At 41.6% G+C, this 26,285-nt stretch overlaps 3 protein-coding genes, 1 long non-coding RNA gene and 1 other non-coding gene across 6 annotated transcripts; 2 read left to right on the forward strand and 3 right to left on the reverse strand.

Moving 5' to 3' along the window:
• Positions 1-50: 50 nt before the first annotated feature.
• LOC6734025 (RING-box protein 2) lies at positions 51-26,262 on the reverse strand. The gene is made up of 3 exons (XM_016182283.3): positions 26,144-26,262; positions 25,083-25,327; positions 51-309 (listed from the first exon to the last, which is right to left on the reverse strand). The coding sequence occupies exons 2-3, from the start codon at positions 25,240-25,242 to the stop codon at positions 128-130; spliced, it is 342 nt and encodes a 113-aa protein (XP_016027044.1). The 5' UTR covers positions 25,243-25,327; positions 26,144-26,262; the 3' UTR covers positions 51-127.
• On the reverse strand, positions 1,701-12,523 carry LOC123327058. The gene is made up of 2 exons (XR_006541517.1): positions 10,845-12,523; positions 1,701-10,763 (listed from the first exon to the last, which is right to left on the reverse strand). It is a non-coding gene; the product is annotated as an uncharacterized LOC123327058 (long non-coding RNA).
• Positions 7,653-7,725, reverse strand: Trnam-cau. Its single transcript has one exon. It is a non-coding gene; the product is annotated as a tRNA-Met (tRNA).
• Positions 12,616-21,520, forward strand: LOC6734028 (facilitated trehalose transporter Tret1-1). Of its 2 annotated transcripts, XM_016167844.3 has the most exons (8): positions 12,616-12,708; positions 15,207-15,465; positions 16,072-17,006; positions 17,793-17,943; positions 19,492-19,617; positions 19,783-20,568; positions 20,628-20,913; positions 20,982-21,520. In XM_016167844.3, exons 2-8 carry the CDS (start codon positions 15,364-15,366, stop codon positions 21,167-21,169), a joined length of 2,574 nt encoding a protein of 857 aa, XP_016027047.1. In that variant the 5' UTR covers positions 12,616-12,708; positions 15,207-15,363; the 3' UTR covers positions 21,170-21,520. The 2 variants fall into 2 exon arrangements, with proteins under 2 accessions (XP_016027047.1, XP_016027046.1); XM_016167843.3 differs by lacking the exons at positions 12,616-12,708; positions 15,207-15,465; positions 16,072-17,006; positions 17,793-17,943 and adding an exon at positions 18,756-19,006.
• Positions 22,235-24,859, forward strand: LOC6734029 (facilitated trehalose transporter Tret1-2 homolog). Its single transcript, XM_002081029.4, has 5 exons — positions 22,235-22,955; positions 23,029-23,154; positions 23,341-24,126; positions 24,184-24,469; positions 24,538-24,859. Exons 1-5 carry the CDS (start codon positions 22,872-22,874, stop codon positions 24,720-24,722), a joined length of 1,467 nt encoding a protein of 488 aa, XP_002081065.1. The 5' UTR covers positions 22,235-22,871; the 3' UTR covers positions 24,723-24,859.
• Positions 26,263-26,285: the final 23 nt, after the last annotated feature.

Below are 26,285 nucleotides of genomic sequence, written 5' to 3' on the forward strand. Positions count from 1 at the left end.
CTTTGAATGTATCCTTCTGGTTACAACGTTTTCTGAGTTCAAGCCTGTAATTATATGTATACTTTGAATTTTTTATTTATAATTGGTTTTTTTAGACACAGCATAAAGTAATATCAGGTGGAGATATTTATTTTCCCATGCGCTGGATGGACCACTCCTGCTGGCACAACGGGCATCGGTTGTTCTGCTTGACCCACAGCGACATGCAGCAGTGGTGAAAGGAGTGGTTGCACTCGCCCCAAACCACCACGCAGTCCTGGCGACCCATCACATCCCGCTTGTTGTCCGCCTGGCAGCGAAGGCAGGAATCTGGATAAGATTGAGAATACTTGTTAGCAAAAGGACTAAAAGCATTAAAAGAACTGACTAAATTCAATAAAAGATCAGTTTAAATGAGGCAATACGTATTTCAATTATTCAATGGATAATAAAATAGAGTTATTCTCTTACTAATAATACAAAGGAGATAAATGCATCCTATATTTTTATTTGATTATTAAATATATGAAATATGATAGAATCCTTATTACAATTTCGCCTATTTTGTGATCTAAACATCTTGAATTGATTGGTGAATCACCTGGTGGACATTCATACTTACACCCTCTGTAGGTAATTCAGAAATCGACTTAATTGAATCAACCGGTCGGGGTGAAAAGGTCAAGTGACTCGTAAGACACTTTTAAAAATAGAACTGTAGAAAAGTGCAATAAGTGATCCGCAAGTGCTCTTCGCAAAACGCGTCACTGGCGACTTTGAGCCACAATTAGCTTAAAATGGCAACAGCTTCAAATCCCTGATTCCGTGACGCAAATGCATCTTTGACACCGGCGCGATTTCCCGTGAATTGATTATGGCCAAAAGCTATTGAAAATGTCCTCCGATTGCAGTTATTCGATATGAATGTTCTTGGCCAGCGGAAATGCCTTCATTCAGAAAATATTCACACCAAAATCGGCAAAAACGTTCATTCAACAAAAGGTGGTGCACACATAAAAAATAAGTGCAAAGTAAATCACAAATCAGCGAGCCATTCCCCGCATTTCGTTTCAGTTATTTCGGTTGTTGTTCGTGGGAGAGGTCACTGTACTGGGCGGCCCGAATTGGGAACGCGTCGGTTTTCACTGGCGGCCAAGAAAATATTTTCTCAGAATCACCGCCGAAATTCGACAAGTCCATGCAAAAATGGTTCAATCAGTGGCTCATTATAGGTACTGCGGGAAAATATAATCCATTATAAGCTTCTTTCGAAATTCAAAAACTATATTTGAAGGACATGAAACTGGGCTAGTCTTAGATTTTATGCACATTCCTAAGGTTCCATGATAATATTTTGTATATACATATGTATGTCTTCCAACATGACCTATTTTCTTGCCGTGTAGCTGGCTGGCATCACCTGAGCCGCTTGAATTACCTACTGCAGGTGTTGGTGTTGACATTTCGAAATACGATCGCATCGGCAGAAATTTACAATACACCTTCGAAAACGACAATCAACAGAACAAGCAGGTAAGGTAAATGCGTCGTCACCGAATGGCTTGTGAGGCATCACGTATACGCCGCTTTGGCTGGCGTTGCATCGCAGAATTTCGCTGACCCGTAGAAAAAAAAAGAAAAAATAACAAATGTTAAGTACAACCAGCGAAGAACAACAAAATAACAAGCGAATTGTACACCCCGCGTGAGTCAAGGAATTATGTTTTTTTTTTTTTTTTTTTTTTGGTGTGAAAATCGCTTTACAATTTCCCCTGGATTTAGCACTTTTGGGTAAGCGAAAAACGATCACAAGAACAGGAAATTGTTAACATACTTCCAAGAATTGAATGATTTTGTGTAATTGAAGTAGAAGTCAATAGCCATTGGTCACGAACTATGGCTCTAATCGAGGGCTTAAAATACGTTCTATACACAGAAAATGCTTGACTGTTCTTTTCCTGGGTCTTTGAACTAGTGCGATTTGAACTCCAGTTGCCAGAAATGGCGTTGTATTTGGTTAACGATTTTTTAATCGCTTATACATTTGGAAATAATTATTATTTTATCGCATTTTTGGGCTTATCGTTTACTGTGCTCGATTTTTGCTCGACTAAGCCATTGTTTCACTCATACCAAATGCCGTCGAATGGGCTACTATATTTGCTGTTTCTGTCTATTCTGCTGCAGGATTCCATGGTATGATCATTTTTTTTTTATTTTTTAAATTTGATTCAAATTATCCTGTAGGGCACTCGTCTCCTGAAGTTCACCAACGTCAAGTGCATGGATTTGCCCACATCTCGTGGTCTCACCAAATATGAATACTGTCATTTGAAGGTGGTTCGCAGGAATCAGGTGGAACTTTCACTGAAGGTCAGCCTGTTTCAGCTACCCATTCGCAATCTGACCACCAGATTGCAGTGCTTTCAACGGCGGGATGGCTATCGACCCTTTATGTACAACATACTCTTTGATTTCTGCAAACTAATGGCCAGCAGGAATTACGATTTGTCCTTTGAACGATTCATCTTTGATGCTATTCGCAAGCAGAGTAACTTTAATCAAACGTGTCCTTGGACGGAGGTAAGTGTATAAGGGATTCTTCGTAATCTGCAACATAATTAACAAACAACTAGAGATTCTATATAATTCTCTGCTTATATCAATCCATATTCAATCTAAAATTTTGATTTTATTTCGATAACAGTCTGATGTTTAAGTTTAATCCCGATTTTAACGCTTCATTGCAGAACAGAAATTTTTTAAAATCACGATTGTCTGGGTTTAACTGAATTGTAATGAATATAAATAGAATTTATTCGCCATAATCGACTTCCCTTTGACTCGTGCCCTGTATCACTCCATATTTTTTCTTCCAGAATCACATGACGGTGGAGAAGTTCGCCCTGGATTTCAGAAAGATCAGCATGCCGGTGCCCGCGGGAACCTATCGCTTGGATTTCACCTTTTACGCGTACGGCATCGCTCGTACATTGACACAGGTGTTTTTCGAGAAAATCGAGTGAAACGCGGGCGTCACAAAACTTGATCTTCGTTTTGTTTATAGCCGGCCTAGATTGCGTAAGTTAGGAGCTCGAAATACAGTCAATAGAACGGCAGCGGTACGATTAATTTGCATACACCAACGATTTGATTTCCTTGCCGTAATAAAAGTCTGTGTGGCAAGTTAAAGTCAATCAAGTCAATAAACAATTTCCAGCGATGGAAAATTTATTTTAGAGGGCTCGGCCTAGGCACAGTGGAAAAAATAAAGTGCACCAACAGGCGGAGAAATGAAATCTCCTAAAGGAAATTTCAGCTCATATATAATCAATCAATTTACCGATCGCAGGCAGTTTTCATTTAAATCGATAACAGTATGGCAATTTGATTGATATGAGCGGAACGATATGGAATACCCACGGTACAGTTAGTGCGCACCGAACGAACTGCGTCATTGCAAATCTGCGAAGTTCTCCCTCTGAAACTATGTATCTTTGTATCTATGTATCTCTACGAGTTCAATTGGGATCGTTTAGCAGGGCTGCCAAAGGGAGGGGCGTGTCTGGGCCACTGTGTATCTAGAAATCAAGTCTCGCGGATCGGTATTTGACTTCGTTTTATGGGCCCATTGCATATGCATTAGTCTAAGCGACAATTGAGCCCGCCCCGACTTAATTGCACAATATGTACACTGCTGGCCGTCGAATCGTAGACAAACGAAACGTGACAATGACGTGCCCACCTCAGCCGATCTCAGCCAAGCTCACCTGACTTAACCAGCCGGAAGCTGCTCGTCTGGCTACCCAAGAGGGCTACCAAGTCGAGTGATCTTGGGGCGCTCAACAATGTTTGGCCAGGAACGTAATAGCAGCTCAGAGTTGCAACGGAAAGTCAAATAGCAGTGGCAGGTGTGCTTCCCCTGGGATTTATTTGTTTAAAAAATATTGAAATATCTTGAAAAACAGTAGAAAAATTTGAACAATATAAACAAATATTAAAAAATAATTATAGAAATTCAAAATATTTATAATAAATGTAAATCCTTTTACATTTATGTATATACTTTATAAGGAAATTATACTGATTTAATTTACAATTCCTTGTTTGGAAATATTCACTGAAATCGATGTACAGTATTTTGAAAAGTCTTTAAAGAGATCCTAAAAGTATGCTTCTTTATTTTCAGACCAAGTCCTAAAAGGAGAAATATTTAAATAATATTACTAACATTTTAACACAGCCGAGTAAACTACATGACTTTTATCCTATAAGTGGAGGCAGTGAAATCAATAGGTATCTGAAAAACTTTCAGATGTCTACTGTATTTTAATTAAAGTAAGAATTGTTTTATACCTAATACCTAGGCCTATTTGACTCAAATAGTAAACAGAATTCACGTCAAAACTCAAACGATTTTCTTTATATGAACTTTCATAATTTATGAATACGTAAAACGACCGAGTAACCCATATACCCCGCTGCTTACACAGGGTGTCAGTGGAATGGCCGGCAAACCAGTCGGACATACTTGACAAAATCGTTACTGCTTTGATTTCAGGTCTGCCGATACAAGTCGACAGCCGACTGATTAAGAATTCCAGTTTTCCGCACCTGACCAGACGCTCGCCGACTATATAGATATAGATAGGTGAATCGGAGCGGATCGGAATCGGAATGGGGTTTAGTCGACTGCAAATATGCAAATGCAAAAATGTCTGGCCGTTATGCAAGTGCATATGTGTGTACTATGTATGTGTGTGTGCATATCTGTGTGTGTTGTAAGTTCAAGGTTGGCGGGTGCATTGGCGGATCTGTCTGGGATCGGGCCTAAATATAGCCCTTAAATCGTGGCATATGTACATATATGTATGTAAATGGCAAGTGATCGAGAATTTTCGCACTTGCGACCCGCGTTTTCTGCACCTCGATGGCTATTTTATCGGGGTCTTAATATCTGCGTCTTATCGCTGCATTCGATTTACCGACAAATTGGTCACATGCTCGAAATTATTATAAATATTTTACTATTTATTTGTGCTTCGCTTCGCGTGTCACGTTGCATGTGCTGCTGTCTCTTTCGTACAGCGACTCCCTCTCCTTCTCTATTTCTCTCTCTCTCTCTCTCCGCTGCTTCCCCCCGCACAACACGTTTCGCATTTGTTGTAACGGTCTCGCTTACGTGACGTCATGCACGGGGGCTTGTCGCCCAGCAGCCAGCAAACAAGGCAGCAACAACAAGAAATTCGAAAAAAAATATAAAGAAAATCAACCAACGATCGAACGTGCCCCCAAACGCGCTCTTCGTTCGATGCTCTTTGCATTTGGCGCTCTTTGTCTGTCTGCGAGAAGTGCTCTCTTAAGTGCATCCTCATGAAAGAGTCGGTTAATGCCCTATCCTGAAAAAGTTGAGCATTGCACTTGGAATAAGAGTGGAATGCTCATAAAAATCTGGAATCTTTAAATATATTTTATACTTAATTATAATATACTAATTATAATACTATAAAATAAGCATTCACGGCAAATACTACGTCATGAAAGGAAAGCTCCACTCGACTCGTGGAAACTTTTTTTTGTGACGCTGATGGTGTTTTCAGCCATATCTTCGACTAAATCACATTGCCATATCGGTTCGTGGAAAGTCGCACATGTGACCGAATTGAAGGTGTGAATGTTAGTAGATAAATGTTAATTTGTGCAGAGTGTTCGGGCGGTCGGTAAAATAATTCAGGCATTTAGAGGAAATTAACAAGCTGGGAGCAAAGGGATAATACCTAGCGTGCATGCCACAAAGCTGAAGATAAATACATTCTTATGGATCGAAGATCAGGCAATTAGTGAGTGATCTTTGATTGGGTAAACAAATAGGTAAACTACGATTTAGTCTCAATCACTTGCTTGCAAATAATTTATTTTTAGACTTAGCAAGTTAGTTGACTTCCTTAAAATCGTATTCAATTATTATATTATTTCAATTACTACGATTTTAGAAGTAGGGAAATCTGAAACGGAAAAGCCTTAACGCCGAAGAAAAATCTCTAGAACTTTAGTGCATAATACAGTGTTCGAAACTGCACAGACACCAAATGAAAAAAGACACAGCGTAGCAATTTCTGGCTTGTTCCACTTACGAGTGGGCAATATCTGGCACATTCAGATACAATGCGATACATGCGGCATACACACAGATGCCATTCGTACATGACCGATCACATGTGCAGAGATCGGTGAACGAGGCGAACACGGTGCAAACTTGAAATTTATGGCGATCAACGAAGAACAACCGAATCGATGGCTGTGGTGTGTAGGGTAGCGGTTACTCAGAGGGGTAAAAATAAGAGAGGTATGCGGTTGCCGCAGAGGCAGACGTACTTTCTCACTCACGCGCACGTCGAGAGATGAACAGTTGAATGGAAAATTTTTGGATTTTTCATTTTGTTTCAGAGGAACTTTTTTGAAATCTCTGCACTCCTGCATTTGGTCTCGCCGATGCCAGCGAATGCCCCCTGGTAATTTTCCATGAAATTTTCCACTTGCCTTTAAAATTGGTACACGCACTCCGTACTCTCTTAAAAGATCTGTTGCAGCGCTCCCCGTCAAGGGTGTTGAATTGTTATCAGTATCTTATATACTTGTAGCAATACCGGATCTTGCTGACCTTGCTTCGTCTCTTTGGCACGCTTTACATAAGCCATGCAACTTGGCCAGCTGCAAAAAGGTGTCATATGAAAGGAGTATTCAACTTGAAACAGGCGAGGAATCCTTTTCAGATGCAGTTCTGCGAAAGTGCAAACTAAACTGGAAGAAATAACCCCCTATAAACCTTTTCTAGAAAAAACCTTAGAAAAAAATATATAGGAAATTAAATGAAAATTTATAATTAGAACATATTTTTAATTTTAAGAAAAATCTACATTTAAATCCTTCGTTTGAAAGCTGAATCACATCCAATTTGCTTGCTGTTCTGAATTCTTTTTTTCCAGTGCAACAGAGTTCATTAGATATTAAGCCGACCTATCACAAAATTCCGGTTAGAACAGCCTTAACCCACTGGCGACCGCGTGACATTCAGACGACGTGGGTGTGTGGGTTTTAGTCTAAATATTGACATGGCCCATCATCCCGGTTTTGCCTGGTGGCTCCGATCTGATCATTGCACCGCCCGTGGAACGTTTTATATTTGCTTTGTCCCGATCTCGTTGCTAGCTGGAAGAAGCTAATGTCAGCCGTAATGGCCGTTTAATTGCACGGTTTGAATTACGGGACTGCATTTTGTAATCGTAATAATCCCGGCCGCACGCCAGCGTAATTTTATGACGGATTTAGTGAGTACATTCGCAATTTACAAAGGGTTGCTTAAATGCTAGCACGATGTCAAAATATTTGATTAGAATAGGCGAAACTAAAGTATAAATATACCTGAACATACAAGATGGATAATATTTAAACAAAATATAAAAATCAATTACAAATTTAAATAACATTCTAACATTATATTTAGGGTGAGTTACAATTAACTGGTACAAAAATATTATTTACTGAAAAAGGACGATTGTTAAAAATGTAAAGTATTTTATTATAAGCAATCAGAAACATTTTAAAACCGTTAAAGTAGATTTAACCATCATAAAAAGGAAAAAATTGAACAGAAGGAAGAAAAAAAAGTTACATGCCCCGGGTGAGGCTCGAACTCACGACCTTAAGATTATGAGACTTACGCGCTGCCAACTGCGCCACCGAGGCCATGTTCTTGGCGCCGTCGGAGCGCAACTTCAAACAGTCCACGTGGCAAGTTCTCGAGCAGGGTTGCATACATGGATTAAGAATTAGTTCGTTATTTTGCATTTGTTTTGAAAACAAACGATATCGAAACTACTTCCTACGCTTTGAACATTTTTGCACGTAGGTCAAGGCTTCTATTTATTACTTAGCACATAATGTGCCCTTTTTGTTGTTTAATTTATACAATTAAAGGTTCCCATTGACATTTTTGTGCTTCAATACTTGACTTTTATGAGTAGTAGATGTACTTCGGAATGTTCGGTGCCTAATAGATGGCAATACGTTAGTTTCTAGCAACTTTTTGCAAAACGTTTTGCATCATCCATTTAATTAACACTTTAAAAAACAGTTTATTTAGTGCCCGTAGACTATCGTACGATAGCTGATCTACCCTTTAGTTCCCCCCAATAGTTCCACGTCAAACGGAACCTACATTGTTTTATCCTCTAAAAAATGTGCATATTCATGAGATGATTTATAAATAAACGCCATCAATTAAAGCCGCCAAAACCAGACTCGGTTAAGTATTTTAATCTTTGCATACTGGCTGGCAGACTAAAAACTGTATGACTAACTAGTCAAGCCAGACGCCGCCGATCGTCGTTTTGTTTGTGGGTTTATTCCTATATGTATGTATGTACATATCCCGTGGATATCATGTATGTGTACATACAGGTGTACATATATACATATGTAGAGTTAAGTTTTCTATTAGCGATCTGACGCAACTTCGCAACTTTTGAACTGCCCACTGGCGGTTGGTGACAAAAATGCTGATAGACAGACGGACAGTGCGACTTTGACCTTGGCTGAAGGGCACCGGTCTTGCCATTTAGCTTGCCTTAATTACCTGGATGTCTGAGTACCTCTTGCTGTCTCACCTGGCGGTACACCAAGAAAAATATTTCATATTTAACATGACATTCCTGAAAATACATTGTAACATATGGAAATCTAGCATTTTGATTCATATTTAAAGAGATTAACAAATGCAATACCTAAATAATTATTAATTGATGTGAAATTTTTTCCGGTATACCACTGAAACAGGTCTTATTTGCACACGTGTTAGTTGTTGTACTAGGCAGCCACTTCCCATTGAAAATTAGCCGGGTATTAATAGAAAACAAAAGTCAAATTCTAATGATTAGGTGACGAACAAAGCTTTTTGGGGGAGCTTTTCGTTAGGGGGCAGCGATCGATCGGATGGATGGACAGGTGCATTGGTAAGTTGGACCGAGTTTAAAGTGCGATCGGGAAGATTATAAAAATTCCTGCGGAGCGTAACGTTCGTCATAATCGGATCTAATCAGCAAGCCAAATGGGAAAATGCCAAAGTTTGATTGCAGTAGCTAAAGGTTCAGCAAAGTCACCATGTGGAGCTTAATTGGCCATGTGTGTATGGGTGTGGGGGCTATGGGGGCTCTTAGTGTTGGTTGGAGGCTCGTCTGGTTTGCCAAAAGCAGCAACGTCACCACGCACACAGACGCAATCGAATATTCAGTTGTATACACACAAACATGTGTAGTTGTTCGTACATAACATATGTACACGGAAAAAAAGCAGGTCAATACCAAAGCGACTTTAGAATATTGCATACCTATTAATCAGATGGCCAATGAAATTTATCGTTGTTATTCTTTAAAATCTAGGATAAATTTTCTTTTTATTTTTGTGTGTTTATAAAGACAGCAACATTTTAATTTGGTGGCCGCGTGACGAATATAAAGAAAGAAAGGGTGAGGTGCAAAATCACATGCTTAACTTAACTTATTGGTCTCTTTTTTTGCCTTACATATTTTGATATCTTGGCGCTAATTTTAGCTGCAAAAAAAGCGGAAAAGAGAACGGAAAGAGATCACGTGTCTCTCTTTCGAACACTCTCTCTTATTCGCAAAAATTTATGTGACTTCAATTAGATAAATAAGCTTTTAATGATTTTCTGCCATTTGCTTCAATTTGACTTTGTCGAAGTTCTTTAATTAGCGTATGGAAAATTTCCGTTCACGTACCAGAGTTTGAGTTATTTTTATTTCTACAGTGGAGCCTCGCTGTTGGAGTCTGATGCAATAAATGCGCAATTGCATCAGCTTTTAAGTCGCGCGCCTGCGCCACTTCGCAAATTTAATAGGTTGATGCACTCTCTTCGGACTTCTCTTTCATTAATGCTGTTACCAGGTGCTCTACCTCTACCCCTCCTTTTCCCCTTTATAACTCCTTCTCTTTTCTTACATATATATCCCCCCTCTCTCTCTCCCTCAGTCTCTCTAGTCAGTACGTGCAACTGGGGGGCTCGTCTCTTTTGGCATTTTCAGCACTGGGTTCGCCATTTCTGTTGTGGTTTTCGCTTATTTTTTAGACTGTTGAAGCTGCTAAAAATAGACAAAATAGGAAGTGGGTCTGTGAAAAGCGAGTACAGTTCGGTAATTACGTGAAAGCTCCCTGTTAATTACGTCATGTGCGGGGAAACAGAACTGATACACCTATCTTTCCACAGATAAGTTAAAAGCCTTGAATGCGAAAAGCCTGTTAATGCGAACACTTCATTATGCTCCAATGAATCATCTAAAGTGGGTGGTTTCTAAGAGAGAGTAGTTCATGGTGACTTTTCTAAAAGTCTGTAGTAATTATTATTTCGGGTTGTAAAACTTATCCATTTCCATGAATATATAAAGTTACCTTAACTTTTGCTCAGTGCCCTTCCAAAGTCAAACCCTCAGTACTCCACATTTGTGCAATTACTTTTAAAGTTCATTGCACTTTCGTTTTTTTTTCACCACTTCAAATTCCTATTTCGCCAGTTTATTTTCTCTCGCCATCTCTCTCTCAAGATCTTTCTCTCCTTCTCGCGATTCCTGTCAATCAACTTTTGTATTCAAACATTTTTTGCGTGCCGCATTTTCGACCTTCCCACAGTTCGAGAAACGACAACATTCATCAACATTTGAGAGCTCTAACTATTGTTTTTGTGTTATTACTTTTCCTCGATCCAACTGAGCCTTGAGTCATGCAAAAAAAATCTCAAAAAAAATTAAAAAAAAAAAAAACAAGAACAACACCAGATACAATCCGATACGAACCGATCGCAACTTCGAGTCGAGGGCAAATGACGGTCGATGTGGTGGAAATGGAAATGCCGAAATATCTTACGCGTGCTGCGAAGAATCGTGACTAAAAACTTTCCGTTAATTGTCCAAAATATTTGACCAGAGGCGTGGACCGATGGGGGGTCCTAATCTCTGAACCGCAGATCGTTTCAGAGATAATGGTTGCCAATAAACACCTATTTAATAATAGTATTGCTATCGATTGTTAAAATTGAAATGCTTCGTAATACTCGGATTCAGGCGTTAATCTAGTTAGTGACTAATGGTGGGTAAATTGATAGTTTAAGGAACCTGAACGAGATTAAAATATGAGCTTAAGGGCTTACAGTTTGAATTGGTAAGAACATTCTATGAATTTAGGCAGGTTAGTTGAAACTCAAACTTATTGGTGTAATGCAATTCTGAGTACTTCTGCTGGTCAGGGTGACCCCTGGTGACCATCCAGATATTCGAGCATTACCGACCGAGTATCCGTATCTGTTGCTGGTCTAGTCGTATCTGTATCTGCAAATGAAACGAAACCGGCTGGCGGGCCTGGTACTTGGAAATTGTGTCGTCTCATTGCGCGCAATGTTTATGCCACGTTATGAAATAGAGAGACGAGCCCCCCGCGACGTCTTTTCTTTCGTTTATGGGGGCGCGTTTGGTGTTTTTTTTGAAACGAAAGACAAATAGATAAGTGAATTAAAAAAATTGCAGAGCATCGCAGAAAGACGAGGCACCTAAGTGCGTTTAATTATTTGCCTAATGCTTACTTCCCCATATCATAAACACATCCATCATCGTTTGTTTTGGTTGCACTTGCGTCAGGCCCCCAAAAAGCTAAAGTGAGTGAATTGATATTGACATCGGAGTGGCGGACACATGGAGTCGCACGCAAAATGTTTCCCAAGGCTTCCAGAAATTTGCACGCGCCTCAAAGTCAATTTAATAACAATCAATTGAAAATATGTGTGTAAATAAAAATCAATTGGCGGAGCGAAGGAACTCTCAGCTTCCCGGCCGCGGCAATTGGTCATTGAGCATAACCATAACTATAACCAAGCAGTGGCCAAAACAAATCAATAAAAGTGCAAACTGAGAGGACACCGACTGCGGATACATCCTATCACAATATTTCACATTAAAGGAATTTTTTAAATTGGATGATTTGTTAGTTAGTAGAATTATACACCATGATCTTGATAATCCCACAATCTACATTTTATTTTAAGCTAAATACTTTGCGCGTTATGTTTCGGCTATAGAGATTACAAATTTTATACTCATTAGAAATGAGTTGAAAGTTAATGTTACGCATATCTATGAATCCGCATATCTATGAATCCGCATATCTATGAATAAGCCGAGGAAACCCTTTGCGCGAATAGAGTACAAAATGGGTTTGGATGGTGCCACTGGGTCGCGAGTTGCGACTTCTCTTCAAGAACACGCGTCATCCGCTCTCGCAGCCTCCAACTGCCAGGAGCAACAACAACAACAACAACAAGAACAACAACTACTGCAGAGACACCTACGACTAGGAGGCGTCCCACACACACACACACACACATAGACGAGCCCCATTCATTCATGCCTTCTTTTCGACCTTCGCTCGACGCTCTGTCCCCGAAAATACCTAAGTCAACTCTCTCCAACTCACCCATACAGGCAAGCGCTGAGCGAGAGAGGGCGAAGAGAGCGCCTGTTTTACCGTTGGGGAACAACAAAAAGCTTGAGCGAATAACTCTTCTTCTTCCGCGACGAAATCGGTGTGCGCTATATAAACGTTGCGCATTCGAATCTCGAACTTCAGTGCCACAATAGTGGATATCACATTTAGTAGTTTGTTCCAAAGGTAAAAGACCACAAAAATCGCCGCAAAAAATATATCTAAAAAAAAAATAAAAACTACAGCACAACACACAGTGTAACATTCCAGTTGTTTATATTTATGAATAGTTTGGTTTCCGAGCAGTTCCGGTCGCCACCCTATCGCGTTTCTCAAGTAAATTTTGCAGAAACTATTCGAATAAATATACAGATAAAGAAATAAAACAGTCTCTTGGCTGTCTGGCGTATACAAGAAATTCAAAAAACCTGCAAATTTATGCGCATTTTTGCATACTACGTCAAACTGGGAAATATTTATGAACCAACATTTTAATGAACCCGTTGCGAACTGCAAACTATTTTACGTAATGTGCGAAAAAATGTTGTAAAAGAGCAGTAAACCAAACGAAAAAGGAATGGCAAAAACTTTTTGGCCAAGGGTAAAATGCAATCTTCGAGGAAATAAAGAAAAGTCGAGAAAATTTTGGGAGAGTGGCGACCGTGAAAATTCTTAATTTTAGACAAGAACACTTGGTTTTTATCTCTTACAAAAATATTTGCGAATTTGGTGTGTAGTGCATATTTGTGAGTGGCGTGGCGCGCAAAAAGTGAAAACAAAGTTGAACACATTAAAAAAAAAAAGCAAAAATATACATTTTAATTTTGAATTCGCGTGTGGGCGTTCTTTTGCGCTAATTGAAGCGAATTTACTTATAATACTCGTCTGGCGGCTGCCTTTTGTTAATTTGAATTTCGATTACGCTTTTCTTAATCTGCTGTCAGCATGAAAAACGTTTTTTAAAAATAAAATGCTCGCAAGATCATGACGAATACGACTATACAAAATACAAAATCGCAACGTTGCACTGTTGACGTAGGCTGCGCACCTGTGTGGGTTTACCCTTTGCCAGTGTGAGTGCGCGTGAGAGCGGGGTTCACTCGGCACGTGAGTTCGATTGTTAAGAGAGCGCGCGTCAGCTGGCTAAAGAGCGGGAGCGGTTCTGGCCCCAACCAGGGCTTAAGAGAGTCTGCGCTGCGATCTCGATCCGTTTCTGTTCGCCTTCGCCTCGCAGGCCCCCAAAAATATGTGTCATTTGCCCAACCGCCCACTGAGGCGGCGGCCTTCAAGGTCAATGGCAACTTTTAGCGCCTTTCGCAAAAGAATTTGCATATAAACACTGGCGTTGCAATTGCGTTTTAGACTGGCGAAAAGCGCAACACGTTCATTAACCAATAAATGGATAACTGAACGGGCGACACGCGGAGAAAAACTATTAGTTTTGGCCATTAAAATGAAACTATTTTTGGAGGGAACTGCACACACAGGGAATGTTAAGACTTGGATTATAGATAAATACAAATAAATAGTTATGGATAAATGTTAAAGATTTTAAATTTACAGAATAAAAAGTAAAATATTCAATCTTCAAAATACATTCAATCTTTTTAGTATATTATTGCAATATATAAAGTTTTTTAGCATTCTATTGCATATAAAAATATTTTTTTTCGGTGTTCCTGCAATTCAACTTTCGTGTGGGAGGCCACGCCCCCACGCACATGAATTAGACCTAGCATTATGTCACGCCTGCTGATATTTGCACGGAATTCCAAAAACAGAATAGAATTGCAGAAAATAGACAAATGTTATGGTTGGAAGGGGAAAGCGGGAGGCTTTGGTGGAAAGCGTTGGCAAAAAAAAAAGCAGAGACGAATCGTCGACGTCATGGCGCCCACACATTTTCCCAGGCATCACATGACGCAAAGTGAAAAGTCAACATAAATACAAATAGACCAAACAAAATTTGACAAAGCCAAAAAATGAAATTATTTCCCTTTTTTCCGCGATGCGGTCATTAATCAGCTAATATATGCACACAGGAAAGTGGGTGGAAAATTTTCGAAATACATTTTGAATGTATATTTTTTAGCCAACTGCCGCATGCCAAATATAAAAGATCATAAATAAATTCCACGTTGCCGCGAAAAACACAAGTTTGCGTGAAAAGTAAATAAAAACAACTATGTTTGTATGTGTTGCGGAAAAACAGTGCCTCCACTGTGGCTACCTACAAAGTTGGTCACATGTGGAAATCAAGGACAACCGGCCACAGAAAGTGGGCGTGTTTGGGTGCTCAGGGGGCTCGCGCGTTATCTAAAACCCAACCCATAAATTCTTGGCGATAATAGCGCAGACATCAGACGATTTGAGGCAGACAAAAATCGCTGATATAGTGCATTTATCTATAACTTTTCGAGTGCCAAACTATTTTTGAACAAAATCGTTGCGATTTGCCCCCTTTTTTTTCAGACATCAGGCCATTCCAATTAATGCATAATAATACTCTAGATTGTTCCAGTATATCAGTAGTCAATTACTATAAAACAATATTATGAAAGCAATACAACCGTGCCAGACATCAGACAAATTAGAACTGCTGATAAATGCATTTGATTACAAAGTGAAAATTAAATAACTTTGTATAATATTCTAACGATCTGAAATCTTCTATTTTCTTGCAGCAAAGACAAAAAATCAAATCAACGCAAAGAAAAAGACATTGTTTATATGGTCGATTGGAAGGCAAAAACAAAACAAGTGAAAATTTGAGGCAAAAACAAACTTCCCGAGGAAAACCTTCAAGTTCAAGTTCACCTAGCAAGCTATTGAGCTGATAAGATGAGTGGACGCGACAGCAGAGGAGCCGGCGGCGGAGGCGGCGGTCATCAACCGCTGAGCAACGCCATGGGCAAGCTCAAGGAAAAACTAACCCGAGTAGGTGTAAGTATCTCATCGAAAACAATATTGGGGTAGTCGACCAGCCTGAAAAAAGCCTAGATCCACTTCATTAGATAGTTAGTTAGTCATTCTTAGAGTTCTTATACTTAATCTACAGTATGAGATTATTTATTACATCAGATATCTTATTCCTCAAACTAACTTTGAAACGAGCCAAGTGATTTTGTAATCTATTTCGCCACAATGAAACCTTTAAATAATTAATTACTCGACAACAAATTGTAGCTAACAGTTCGTAAACTGATAATTAGGCTATTAAAAACTTGAATAAAAACTATCTATAAAATTTGTGAATAGAACATTATATGAGCCACTAAATTCGCTATGAGTATACACCAGAAGGATCCAAAAACAACATTTTAAAGAGCAGCATCAAGTACGCACATGGCCGATAATGCTGGACCTCTTCCAACCTTTGAGATTGGTGTTCAAGAACAGACACCGCGACTTAATCGCAAAGATTTCGGGCGGTTTGGAGCGGTTTCATTTTGATGGAGAGATGGGGAGGCTTCATAGTTATGCCATGCTTATGATTCGATTTAATTAATTCGCGACTGTCTTTCGATTCGAATCGAATCCGATCCACAGGACGAGCTGGGCTATCATCGCGTGGAGAGCAATTTGTCCACATCGAACACAGCGACCAGCTTGGACACAATTCTGCCAGAGGATCCGTTCCTATTCCCCCAAGTGTCACCCCAACGGCATCCACAGAACACAGTAAGGACACAGCGCTTGCTGGAGGACGAGCCACCGCTATCGTTTCGCCCGCTTTTGGAGGACGACGACATCAACGAGCCACCTACACAGCAGCAACAGAGGACTCCCCTGCGCGCCAGCGGTAGTTTGGAGTTGACTCCTTTGCCACCGCCGCCCACATCCTTGGAGATCCGTGAGCATCGCGATCGCCAGCAGAGAGGTGCCCAGGGTGACGACCTGCAGCGCAGCAAGCAGAGCTTGAAAGGATCGCGCGTGTCCTTCGAGCGCCGGGATACCGGAAACAGCAATACCAACAGTAACAAAGCAGCCGAGAGCAGCGACGAGGACAGTTTCGAGGAGAAGCGAACTGGTTTCCAGCAACAGAAGGCAACCAGCGTCGATCACAAGGGAATCTTGAAGGACCTGAAGCACATTTTGGCCAACGACAATCGCCGGCAGTTTCAGGCCAAGAAGCACGTCTCCCTGGACGTTAAGGGCACACGCTTCCTGCAGGACCTGCTGAAGGAATCGTCGTCGGAAGAGGAGTTCCACAAGACAAGGCGGGAGTTTCAGGGACGCAAGCACCAGAGTTTGGATCCACGTGTCACATTCAAGCTCGACAAAGTCCTCCAGGGATCGAGCACCGACAGTGACGAGGAGGGCGAAGATGCTGAGCACAAACGCCTGATCCACCGACCCAAGGACATAACCAAGCCGGTGATCATCGATCTCAAGGATCTGGAAAGCGAGAGCGACGAGGACTTCCTCACTTCACGTCAGCACTTCCAACAGCAGCGTTCCATTAGCACAGATTCCCGCAAGAGGTGAGTGTCTTCTTTATGGAAAATTATCAAAAATAGCAAGCAAATTGGGTGAAAACACGCGAAAGTTCATAGCCAGGGGTTATCTTTTGTGTCTCCGGACTTTGTAGTATAGTATAAAATTGTAGGAAATTACCATGAATGCACTTAGCAACTTCGAGGAAAGTGAATATTTTGTTAGCCCTGTATGAACTTGGATATCACCTTATGCGCTATTTTTTATAGACCGATGAGATAAAGCAGGCATTAATCAAATATTTCTTGGAACTGATAAGTTCAGTGGAAAGGTGTCACTCAATACCAAGAAAGATGACAAAATGCGATTAGCTCTTTGTTGTTTTTCAATCTAATTCGTTTAACAATATAGTTTTGAAACCATCAGATTAGGCACATTAATCACATAAGCTTAATTATGTTTATTTGTTTTTGCATATTTATACTTGTGTGTAGTTATGATTCAAAAGTAAGCCACTCCAAATACACCCGTAGTAAACGATGAGCAATCTGAGTAATTGAATAGTTAGCTCCTCGCATGCCTAAGATTGCTTTCAAGCTATTTGCGCACTTTCGTTGATTCATTTAATCCAAGTGGCATACAAATTGGGCTACCCCTGACGTTGCTCCGACTATTTTGAGCGATCTCATAGTATCTCCGGCTCGGGCAAATCCGCCGTACACGCGCCTTCGCAATGGGCCACACTTTAATAGACTGTTAGTTAGCAAAGGCCATCTTCCAATACAACTGACTGACACGCAGTTTTGCAACCTTCTCTTCTACCTCCTCCGCAGCCGACGACTCTACGAGATGGACGAGATGGGCAACAAACGCGGCGAGAACATCCGTCATGCGGTGCCCTTCGTGCGCCAGATAACCGAGGATGGCAAGCCCAAGCTGGAGGTCTACCGTCCGACAACGAATCCCATATACATTTGGACACAGGTGGGTCACACATGCGTGCACTGAGAGAAAAAATTGTTATATTCTTTCATCCCAATTAGCTTAGGGTTCAAGCAAGATATCTTCATTCAAAACTTCACTAGCTTAGTTCTTAAGTCGTGCTTGCTAATTATAAGTAGATTTGCTCTTAATTTTTCGAGTGTAGTCCTTCGGCGCATAGTGAAATCCAGGGGCGGTGGAGGACATGTATTGTCCGCTCGTTAAGCTCGTTGGCGCCTCCCGGGTCCCGAGATTATGAATGGCACTAATGCGACCATAAAGCACTCGTTGAGCAATTTAAGGGGCCTCCAGATTGAGCTGCCGGCGTGTGGGCCATTTGAGCTATTTTCGCACGATGCCGCTGCGTTTGCGTCTGAGACGCTCATGCCTTAATTGAAATTAACGCATTTAGTTATGGCCGGACTAAAAATATCGCTAGCTGCCTGATGGATGGACGGTTTTGGATTCGAATAGATTGTGTGTTGAGCAGAGGTAAACTCTGACAGCTGACCCTGCAACTTCTATCGATGTTTGGCAGTTGCAGTTGCAGTTTGCATTCGAGCATCGCTGCGCGTTCGCTGAAAACAGCCTGAAACTGCTTTTCAAAATCGGCATAGCGCCTTTTCTTTGTCTTTGCCGTTCGAAAACAAACTGATAAGTTCGGTCTTGATCAAACACTTGGGAACAGAATCTCCGCCGCTCGCATAAGCAATATCGGTCCGATCAGCACTCGGTGGCTTCGTGTACGTGCCTGAGCCCCATAAAATCACGGCGAAAACTATTCTCGAATATTGGAAACTAGTGACAGGGCATAATAACAAGTTTCAGTTGCATTTTGACGAGCGAACGCGCCAAACGTATTCCATTTCCAAGGAGCAAAGTGAAAGGCAGGAAGCTAACGCTGCATTAGCAACATTCGCCGCCTCGTTGCAAGCGAAAAACGATTTCAGTTTGCGATTCAGTTTAAAGATACAGCACCGCGATGAAGATCCTGATGCGAGCGGACACCCATGTGTCCTTCTCCGTGCCCGTCGAGGAGCCCAAGGCCATTTGTACCTTCTCCCAGGTGCCTGCATTATATCATTGAACAAGTGTGAATGCTATAGTCGAGTTTCCCGACTATCAAATACCTGTTACTCAGCTAGTGGAAATCCCAAAGCGAAATTTTCATAAATTTTCTGGCTTATCGCTAGATATTGGGGAATGAAATATGAAAAAATCCCAAGAATAGCAAAAACTTGCTAGTCAAATCGATAGAACTTTACAAGACTTCTAAAAAATTTAAAAAATATCAAAACTTTTTAAAAAGGTGTGGGTGTGCAGCATGTGCAACATTTCGAAGCAAACTCGAATCTCAACTCTCTAGCTTTAATAGTTCCGGAGATGGAGACGTTCATACGGACATGGCCAGATCGACTCGGCCTTATATGGTCGGAAATGCTTCCGTCACACACTTTTCAACGAATCTAGTATACCCTTTTATTCAACGAGTAACTACTGTGGAAAACTGCGTACTTTACTAATAAAAATCCATTTCCTTCCTGTTTCCAGGTCTTGGCTGCTCTGAGCGTCTCGCTGGGCTCCCTAGTGGTCGGATTTGTCAGTGCTTATACGTCCCCTGCTCTTGTGTCGATGACCGATCGGAATATCACCTCGTTTGAGGTCACCCAAGACGCTGTAAGTACTACTAAAATGTAATTTGTCATAGCTAGGTGAACTCTTTGTTCGCAACTCCTAAAAATGGTTGGAGATAAGCTGGATAATAAGTCCTAAAAGGCACGCTTTACCAGCGAATTTATATTCCTAAACGTATCTAATCACTTGAAATCTATCTTATTGCAGGGTTCCTGGGTTGGTGGCATCATGCCGCTGGCTGGATTGGCAGGTGGCATAGCTGGAGGACCGTTGATTGAATATCTGGGCAGGCGCAACACGATCCTGGCCACTGCGGTGCCCTTCATTGTATCATCACTGCTGATTGCCTGTGCTGTGAATGTGGCCATGGTTCTGTGCGGACGATTCCTGGCTGGATTCTGCGTTGGCATTGCCTCTTTATCCCTACCGGTCTACCTGGGTGAGACTGTGCAGCCGGAGGTGCGAGGCACCTTGGGTTTGCTGCCCACGGCCTTTGGTAACATAGGCATCCTGCTCTGTTTCGTGGCGGGATCCTTTATGAATTGGTCGATGCTGGCCTTCTTGGGAGCAGCTCTGCCCGTTCCCTTCCTGATTTTAATGTTCCTGATCCCCGAAACTCCGCGCTGGTTTGTGGGCCGTGGTCTGGAGGAGCGCGCCAGGAAGGCTTTGAAATGGCTGCGTGGCAAGGAGGCTGATGTGGAGCCCGAACTGAAGGGTTTGATGCGATCCCAGGCCGATGCCGATCGTCAGGCCTCGCGGAACACCATGTTGGAGTTGCTTAAGCTCAACAATCTGAAGCCACTGTCCATTTCCTTGGGTCTGATGTTCTTCCAACAGTTCAGCGGTATCAACGCGGTTATCTTCTACACGGTCCAGATCTTCAAGGATGCGGGATCCACCATTGATGGCAATCTCTGCACGATCATCGTGGGTATTGTTAACTTTTTGGCTACGTTTATAGGCATAGTTCTGATTGATCGGGCTGGCAGAAAGGTGGGTTTAAAGCTGCATATAAAAGAGAATCCTTGTTTACTAAAATTTGTTATTTTTAGATTCTTCTGTATGTTTCCGACATCGCCATGGTCCTGACCCTGTTCGTTCTGGGCGGCTTCTTCTACTGCAAGGCGAATGGTCCGGATGTGTCCCATTTGGGTTGGCTGCCACTCACTTGCTTCGTCATCTACATTCTGGGATTCTCCCTGGGCTTCGGACCCATTCCCTGGCTGATGATGGGCGAGATTCTGCCGGCCAAGATTCGCGGATCGGCTGCCTCGGTGGCCACGGCTTTCAACTGGTTCTGCACGTTTGTGGTGACCAAGACCTTCCAGGACCTCACGGGTGCGTAGTGCAAGCTTACAGCTAACTAAAATGAGTGGTTTAATAATATTGAATATTTTTGTGTGCAGTTGCTATGGGTGCGCATGGAGCCTTCTGGCTATTCGGCGCCATCTGCTTCGTGGGTCTGTTCTTTGTGATAATCTACGTGCCCGAAACGCAGGGCAAGACGCTGGAGGACATCGAGCGGAAGATGATGGGCCGTGTGCGCCGCATGTCCTCGGTGGCCAACATCAAGCCATTGTCCTTCAACATGTAAACGGCGTGTTGCCAAGGATCTGAATATGCGATCAAACCAAATACTAGACTAGTGCCTTTAGTGCTTAAATTGTTATTATTATTTATAATCATTAAGTGCATAGTTTTATTATGTAAATTATGATTTCTAGCACTAATTTGTTGACATTTTGATGAATGTTGCGTGAATTTATCGGTGTAAAAAATGACATGAATCGTAGTTAGTTGTAGTGCAAAAGCAAGCGCAAAAAACCAAAATCTCCCTGGAAAAATACACCAATTGGCTATATATCGAATATATATTGTACTTTACCTACGCTGTAAGTGTATCTATATGTAGACTAATTTAAAATACAAATCAAACCAAATCCAAGTTACGTTTACTTTCCTCGAAAAATCGCTTTGCATACGACCTTCAGAATGCAGTTTACTGTTGCAGCAATGTCAGCGCCTCAGATACGTGAGTTTCATACCGAATGTGTCCCCGCACTCCGTTCTAAATATATGTATGTATATATTGTTAAGTGTCTAGATGACCAATCGGCTAGATGGCCATTCCAGAGGCACATGAAACGCTAAAATAGAAACGCGTGTGCTCGATTTTGCACTGGCAATTATCGCAAAAATCTAGCTGCTACCGACACTCGACCGAATAGCCTCGATAAGGAGGAGCATTACATGGACCCCGCATCGCATCTGTTTAGGTTCGAATCTTATCGGCGGGCCATTAAGCGAATAAACAATTGCGAAAGATGCATCCGTGCAATGGCTGGGCGATTATGTGTTAATCAATCTGATTTGTTTTTTGTTTACTTGTGGGTGATATTATAGGTATTCGCAATTATTAATGCTGAGTTCTGTCATTAATTGGGTCAGTTACAACCGGTAATGCAATCTGATCTTAATATAATACAAATGTCAGCTAATAATAGGTCACTCGTAGTGACGCAAAGAAAGTGCATAATAGATGCTGATAACGATTTAAAGATTCATTACATTTCTTTGTATCTATCAAAAATCAAATAATGCTAGCTGCCTGATGGATAGATGGATGGATCGTATCCGAAAAGATGGTGTGTTAAGCAGAGCTAAACTCTGACAGCTGACCCAGCAACTTCTGTCGATTCGTTGCAGTTGCAGTTGCAGTTTGCATTCGAACATCGCTGCTTTTCAAAATAACCTGATAAGCTCGGTATTGATCAAACACTGGGGAATAGAATCTCCGTCGCTCGCATAGGCGATATCGGTTCATTCAACAGTCGATTGCTTCGTGTACTCGCATGGGCCGCATAAAATGTGTAACGCCTGCTTGGATTAAGATACTTTTGCAGCTCCATCTGTTGGTCATGATGAGATTGAGGAGAAGCTAGACGGAAGCTAGATTGTCTTCGCACGTCGTATATCTTATTATCATTATTAATATGCATCAGTGAATTCGAGCAAGATTATTACTCCCATTAGCTGACGAGCCGAGCCTGACAATTATTTTTCGCTTGCGTTCGTATTTCACTATTACATATCGCAAAAGGATTATGCGCATTGTGACGATTCCTTACAAATCACGTCAAAAAACCATACTCGAATATTGTAAATTAGTGACAGGGAATAATAGCAAGATACAGTTGAGTTTTGACGAGCTAAAGCTGTATTAGCTACATTCGCCGCCTCGTCGCCAGTCAAAAACAATTTCAGTTCGTGATTCAGTTTAAAGATACAGCGCAGCGATGAAGATCCTGATGCGAGCGGACACCCACGTGTCCTACTCCGTGCCCGCCGAAGGCCCCAAGGCTAATTTTACCTTTTCCCAGGTGCCTGCATTCCATTAGTGAAAAATATTGTGGATAACTGCGAACCACTAATTCAAATCGTCCCTATTTCCAGGTCTTGGCTGCTCTGAGTGTCTCGCTGTGCTCCTTGGTGGTCGGATTTGTCAGCGCTTATACGTCGCCTGCTCTTGTGTCGATGACCGATCGGACCATCACCTCCTTCGAGGTCACAAAAGATGCTGTAAGTTAAGCTAACTCTTTGTAAAGCTAATAAGCTAATTCTAAGCTAATAAGTCCCAATAATATGTTGAATAATTCAGATAATTTTACAGTGTTTCAAAAGCACACTTTTCCAACGAAAATCGAATTTATATTCCCAAACGAAGCTAAACCCCTATGTAATCTCTAGAAATCTATATTATTGCAGGGTTCCTGGGTTGGTGGCATCATGCCGCTGGCTGCATTAGCAGGTGGCATAACAGGGGGACCCTTGATTGAATATCTGGGCAGGCGCACCACGATCCTGGCCACTGCGGTGCCCTTCATTGTATCATCACTGCTGATTGCCTGTGCTGTGAATGTGATCATGATTCTGTGCGGACGATTCCTAACTGGATTCTGCGTTGGCATTGCTTCTTTATCCCTGCCCGTATATCTGGGTGAGACTTTGCAGCCGGAGGTAAGAGGTACTTTGGGTTTGCTGCCCACCGCCCTTGGCAACATAGGCATCCTGGTCTGCTACGTGGCGGGATCCTTTATGAATTGGTCGATGCTGGCCTTCTTGGGAGCAGCTCTGCCCGTTCCCTTCCTGATTCTGATGATCATTATCCCCGAAACACCGCGCTGGTTTGTGAACCGTGGTCAGGAAGAGCGTGCCAGGAAGGCTTTAAAATGGCTGCGTGGCAAGGAGGCGGATGTGGAGCCCGAACTAAAGGATTTGATGCAATCTCAGGCCGAAGCCGATAGTCAGGCCAGGCGGAACACCTGTTTGGAGCTGTTTAAGCGCATCAATCTGAAGCCACTGTCCATTTCCTTGGGTTTGATGTTCTTCCAACAGTTCAGCGGTATCAACGCGGTTATCTTCTACACGGTCCAGATCTTCAAGGATGCGGGATCCACAATTGATAGCAATCTTTGCACGATCATCGTGGGTATTGTTAACTTTTTTGCTACGTTTATGGGCATCCTTCTGATTGATCGGTTGGGCAGAAAGGTAAAGCTGCATATAATTGAAAATCATTGTTTAGTAATCATAATTTCCTATTTTAAGATTCTTTTATATATCTCCGACATCGCCATGATCCTGACCCTGTCCATTCTGGGCGGCTTCTTCTACTGCAAGGCGCATGGTCCGGATGTGTCCCATTTGGGTTGGCTGCCACTCACTTGCTTCGTCATCTACATTCTGGGATTCTCCCTGGGCTTCGGACCCATTCCCTGGCTGATGATGGGCGAGATTCTGCCAGCCAAGATTCGAGGACCGGCTGCCTCGGTGGTCACGGCTTTCAACTGGTTCTGCACGTTTGTGGTGACCAAGACCTTCCAGGACCTCACGGGTGCGTAGTGCAAGCTTACAGCTAACTAAAATGAGTGGTTTAATAATATTTGATATTTTTGTGTGCAGTTGCTATGGGCGCGCATGGAGCCTTCTGGCTATTCGGCGTCGTCTGCATCGTGGGTCTGTTCTTTGTGATAATTTGCGTGCCCGAAACGCGGGGCAAGTCGCTGGAGGAAATCGAGCGAAAGATGATGGGCCGTGTGCCCATATCCGCGGTGGTCAACATCAAGCCATTTTCCTTCAACATGTAAATGGCGTGTTGCTAAGGATCTGAGATGCGATCAAACCAAATGCTAGGGTAGTGTCTTTAGGGCTTAAATTGTTATTATTAATAATCATTAGGTGAATTTATCGGCAAGAGCAATAAACCAAAATTTGCATTGAAAAATAAACCAATTGGAAATTAAAATAATGCTTCGACTATTTGAAAGTTTTCAGGCACCTACATGTGTTTAAGAAACATTTTCGCTTGCGATTGGCGTATCTACTAAGATAGTGTTACCAAAGACACTAGAATATTAATATTCTAGTTGCATATTGTTACATATGTAGGGGCATTTATTATTATTACTATTCATGATTAGAGTTTTGAGATCAGTAGTATTGCTCACCCATAACTTGAACTCGGCAAATGGCACAGATATCGCATTCCACATCCCAACTCCACATTGCAACTGCATTCCATTTCTTCAGCGTAAACATCTTTTCCGGTTTGCTGGCATCTCCGTCGTCTGTGGGTCTATCCACTGAGTTTTCTGGATCATCAGCCATGTCAAAAAAGTCTGGGAAACTGAGATTCCGTTTTTTTTTTTAGCAGGAGTAGTCTTTTAAGGTTTAGCTTCTTGTGTGTATCCTCCTGTATGGGAGATTAAAAGTAATTAGTATTAGAAGTAGCGGTTATAAATGTTTTATAATTTCAACTATATATATGAATTTATTAAGGGCTCTTTTATTTTCAATTTTCATTTAATGTTTTATGTCTATTTCAATTTGGCCGAAAATTTTAAGTTATATTCAACCCCTTTTTTTAATATTTTTCTAACTGTTAAACTAACAGTATAGGGTATTAAAAAGTCCATAACCGGACTTATCTTAGTTATTGATCAGTGGGAAATGTGGTCTAAACAGGTCCGGACGTCAGTCGGTAACTCAGGTTTAGGATTATAGAAAAGCTAATTATACAAATATTAGGAATATTACTTCAAACATTTGCTTAATAGGCGCAGGAAAGCTACAAATAGAACCACGTTTATGTTTCAAAAATGATCAACAGGTGTCGCTTCCTTCTAACTGGTGGCACTAATTCTGCGAACAAGCTGTATATTACTACTAGGGAACAGAGTAACGGGTATCTGATAGTTGAGCCACTCGACTAAGTGCATCCTTTTTGGTTTTTTTGTTTTTTGAATATTGGTAGCTGGGGAATAGGGGGATATATTATGCACCCTCGCACTTATCCCTGGTAAAAATATAATTTACTTTCGTACCAAATGGCTTATACGAATTTTTATGTTTTGGTCAAGTTACCAAAAAATTGCTCCGAGAACAAAGAAATGCCATTCTAAGTTTGATACGAAGGAAAGGTAATCACAGCGTTCCTTAAGATGGTAAACTCACTCCTACTACTCGCTTAGCTTCGTGCAAATGATAAGGAACCGCCGGTTTGACTTACCAACAAATAAGAAGTCGAAATAAATTAATGTAAACAATAGCAAGCCAAAAGTCAGTGTGGCCACACCAAAACAAGGGAAAACTATCTTCAGTGTTGCCACAGCCATTCAGGGGATAAATTCACCTAATATGCACGGTCACAC

This window comes from Drosophila simulans, chromosome 2R, assembly GCF_016746395.2.
Source record: "Drosophila simulans strain w501 chromosome 2R, Prin_Dsim_3.1, whole genome shotgun sequence".
NCBI classification, from domain to species: domain Eukaryota; kingdom Metazoa; phylum Arthropoda; class Insecta; order Diptera; family Drosophilidae; genus Drosophila; species Drosophila simulans.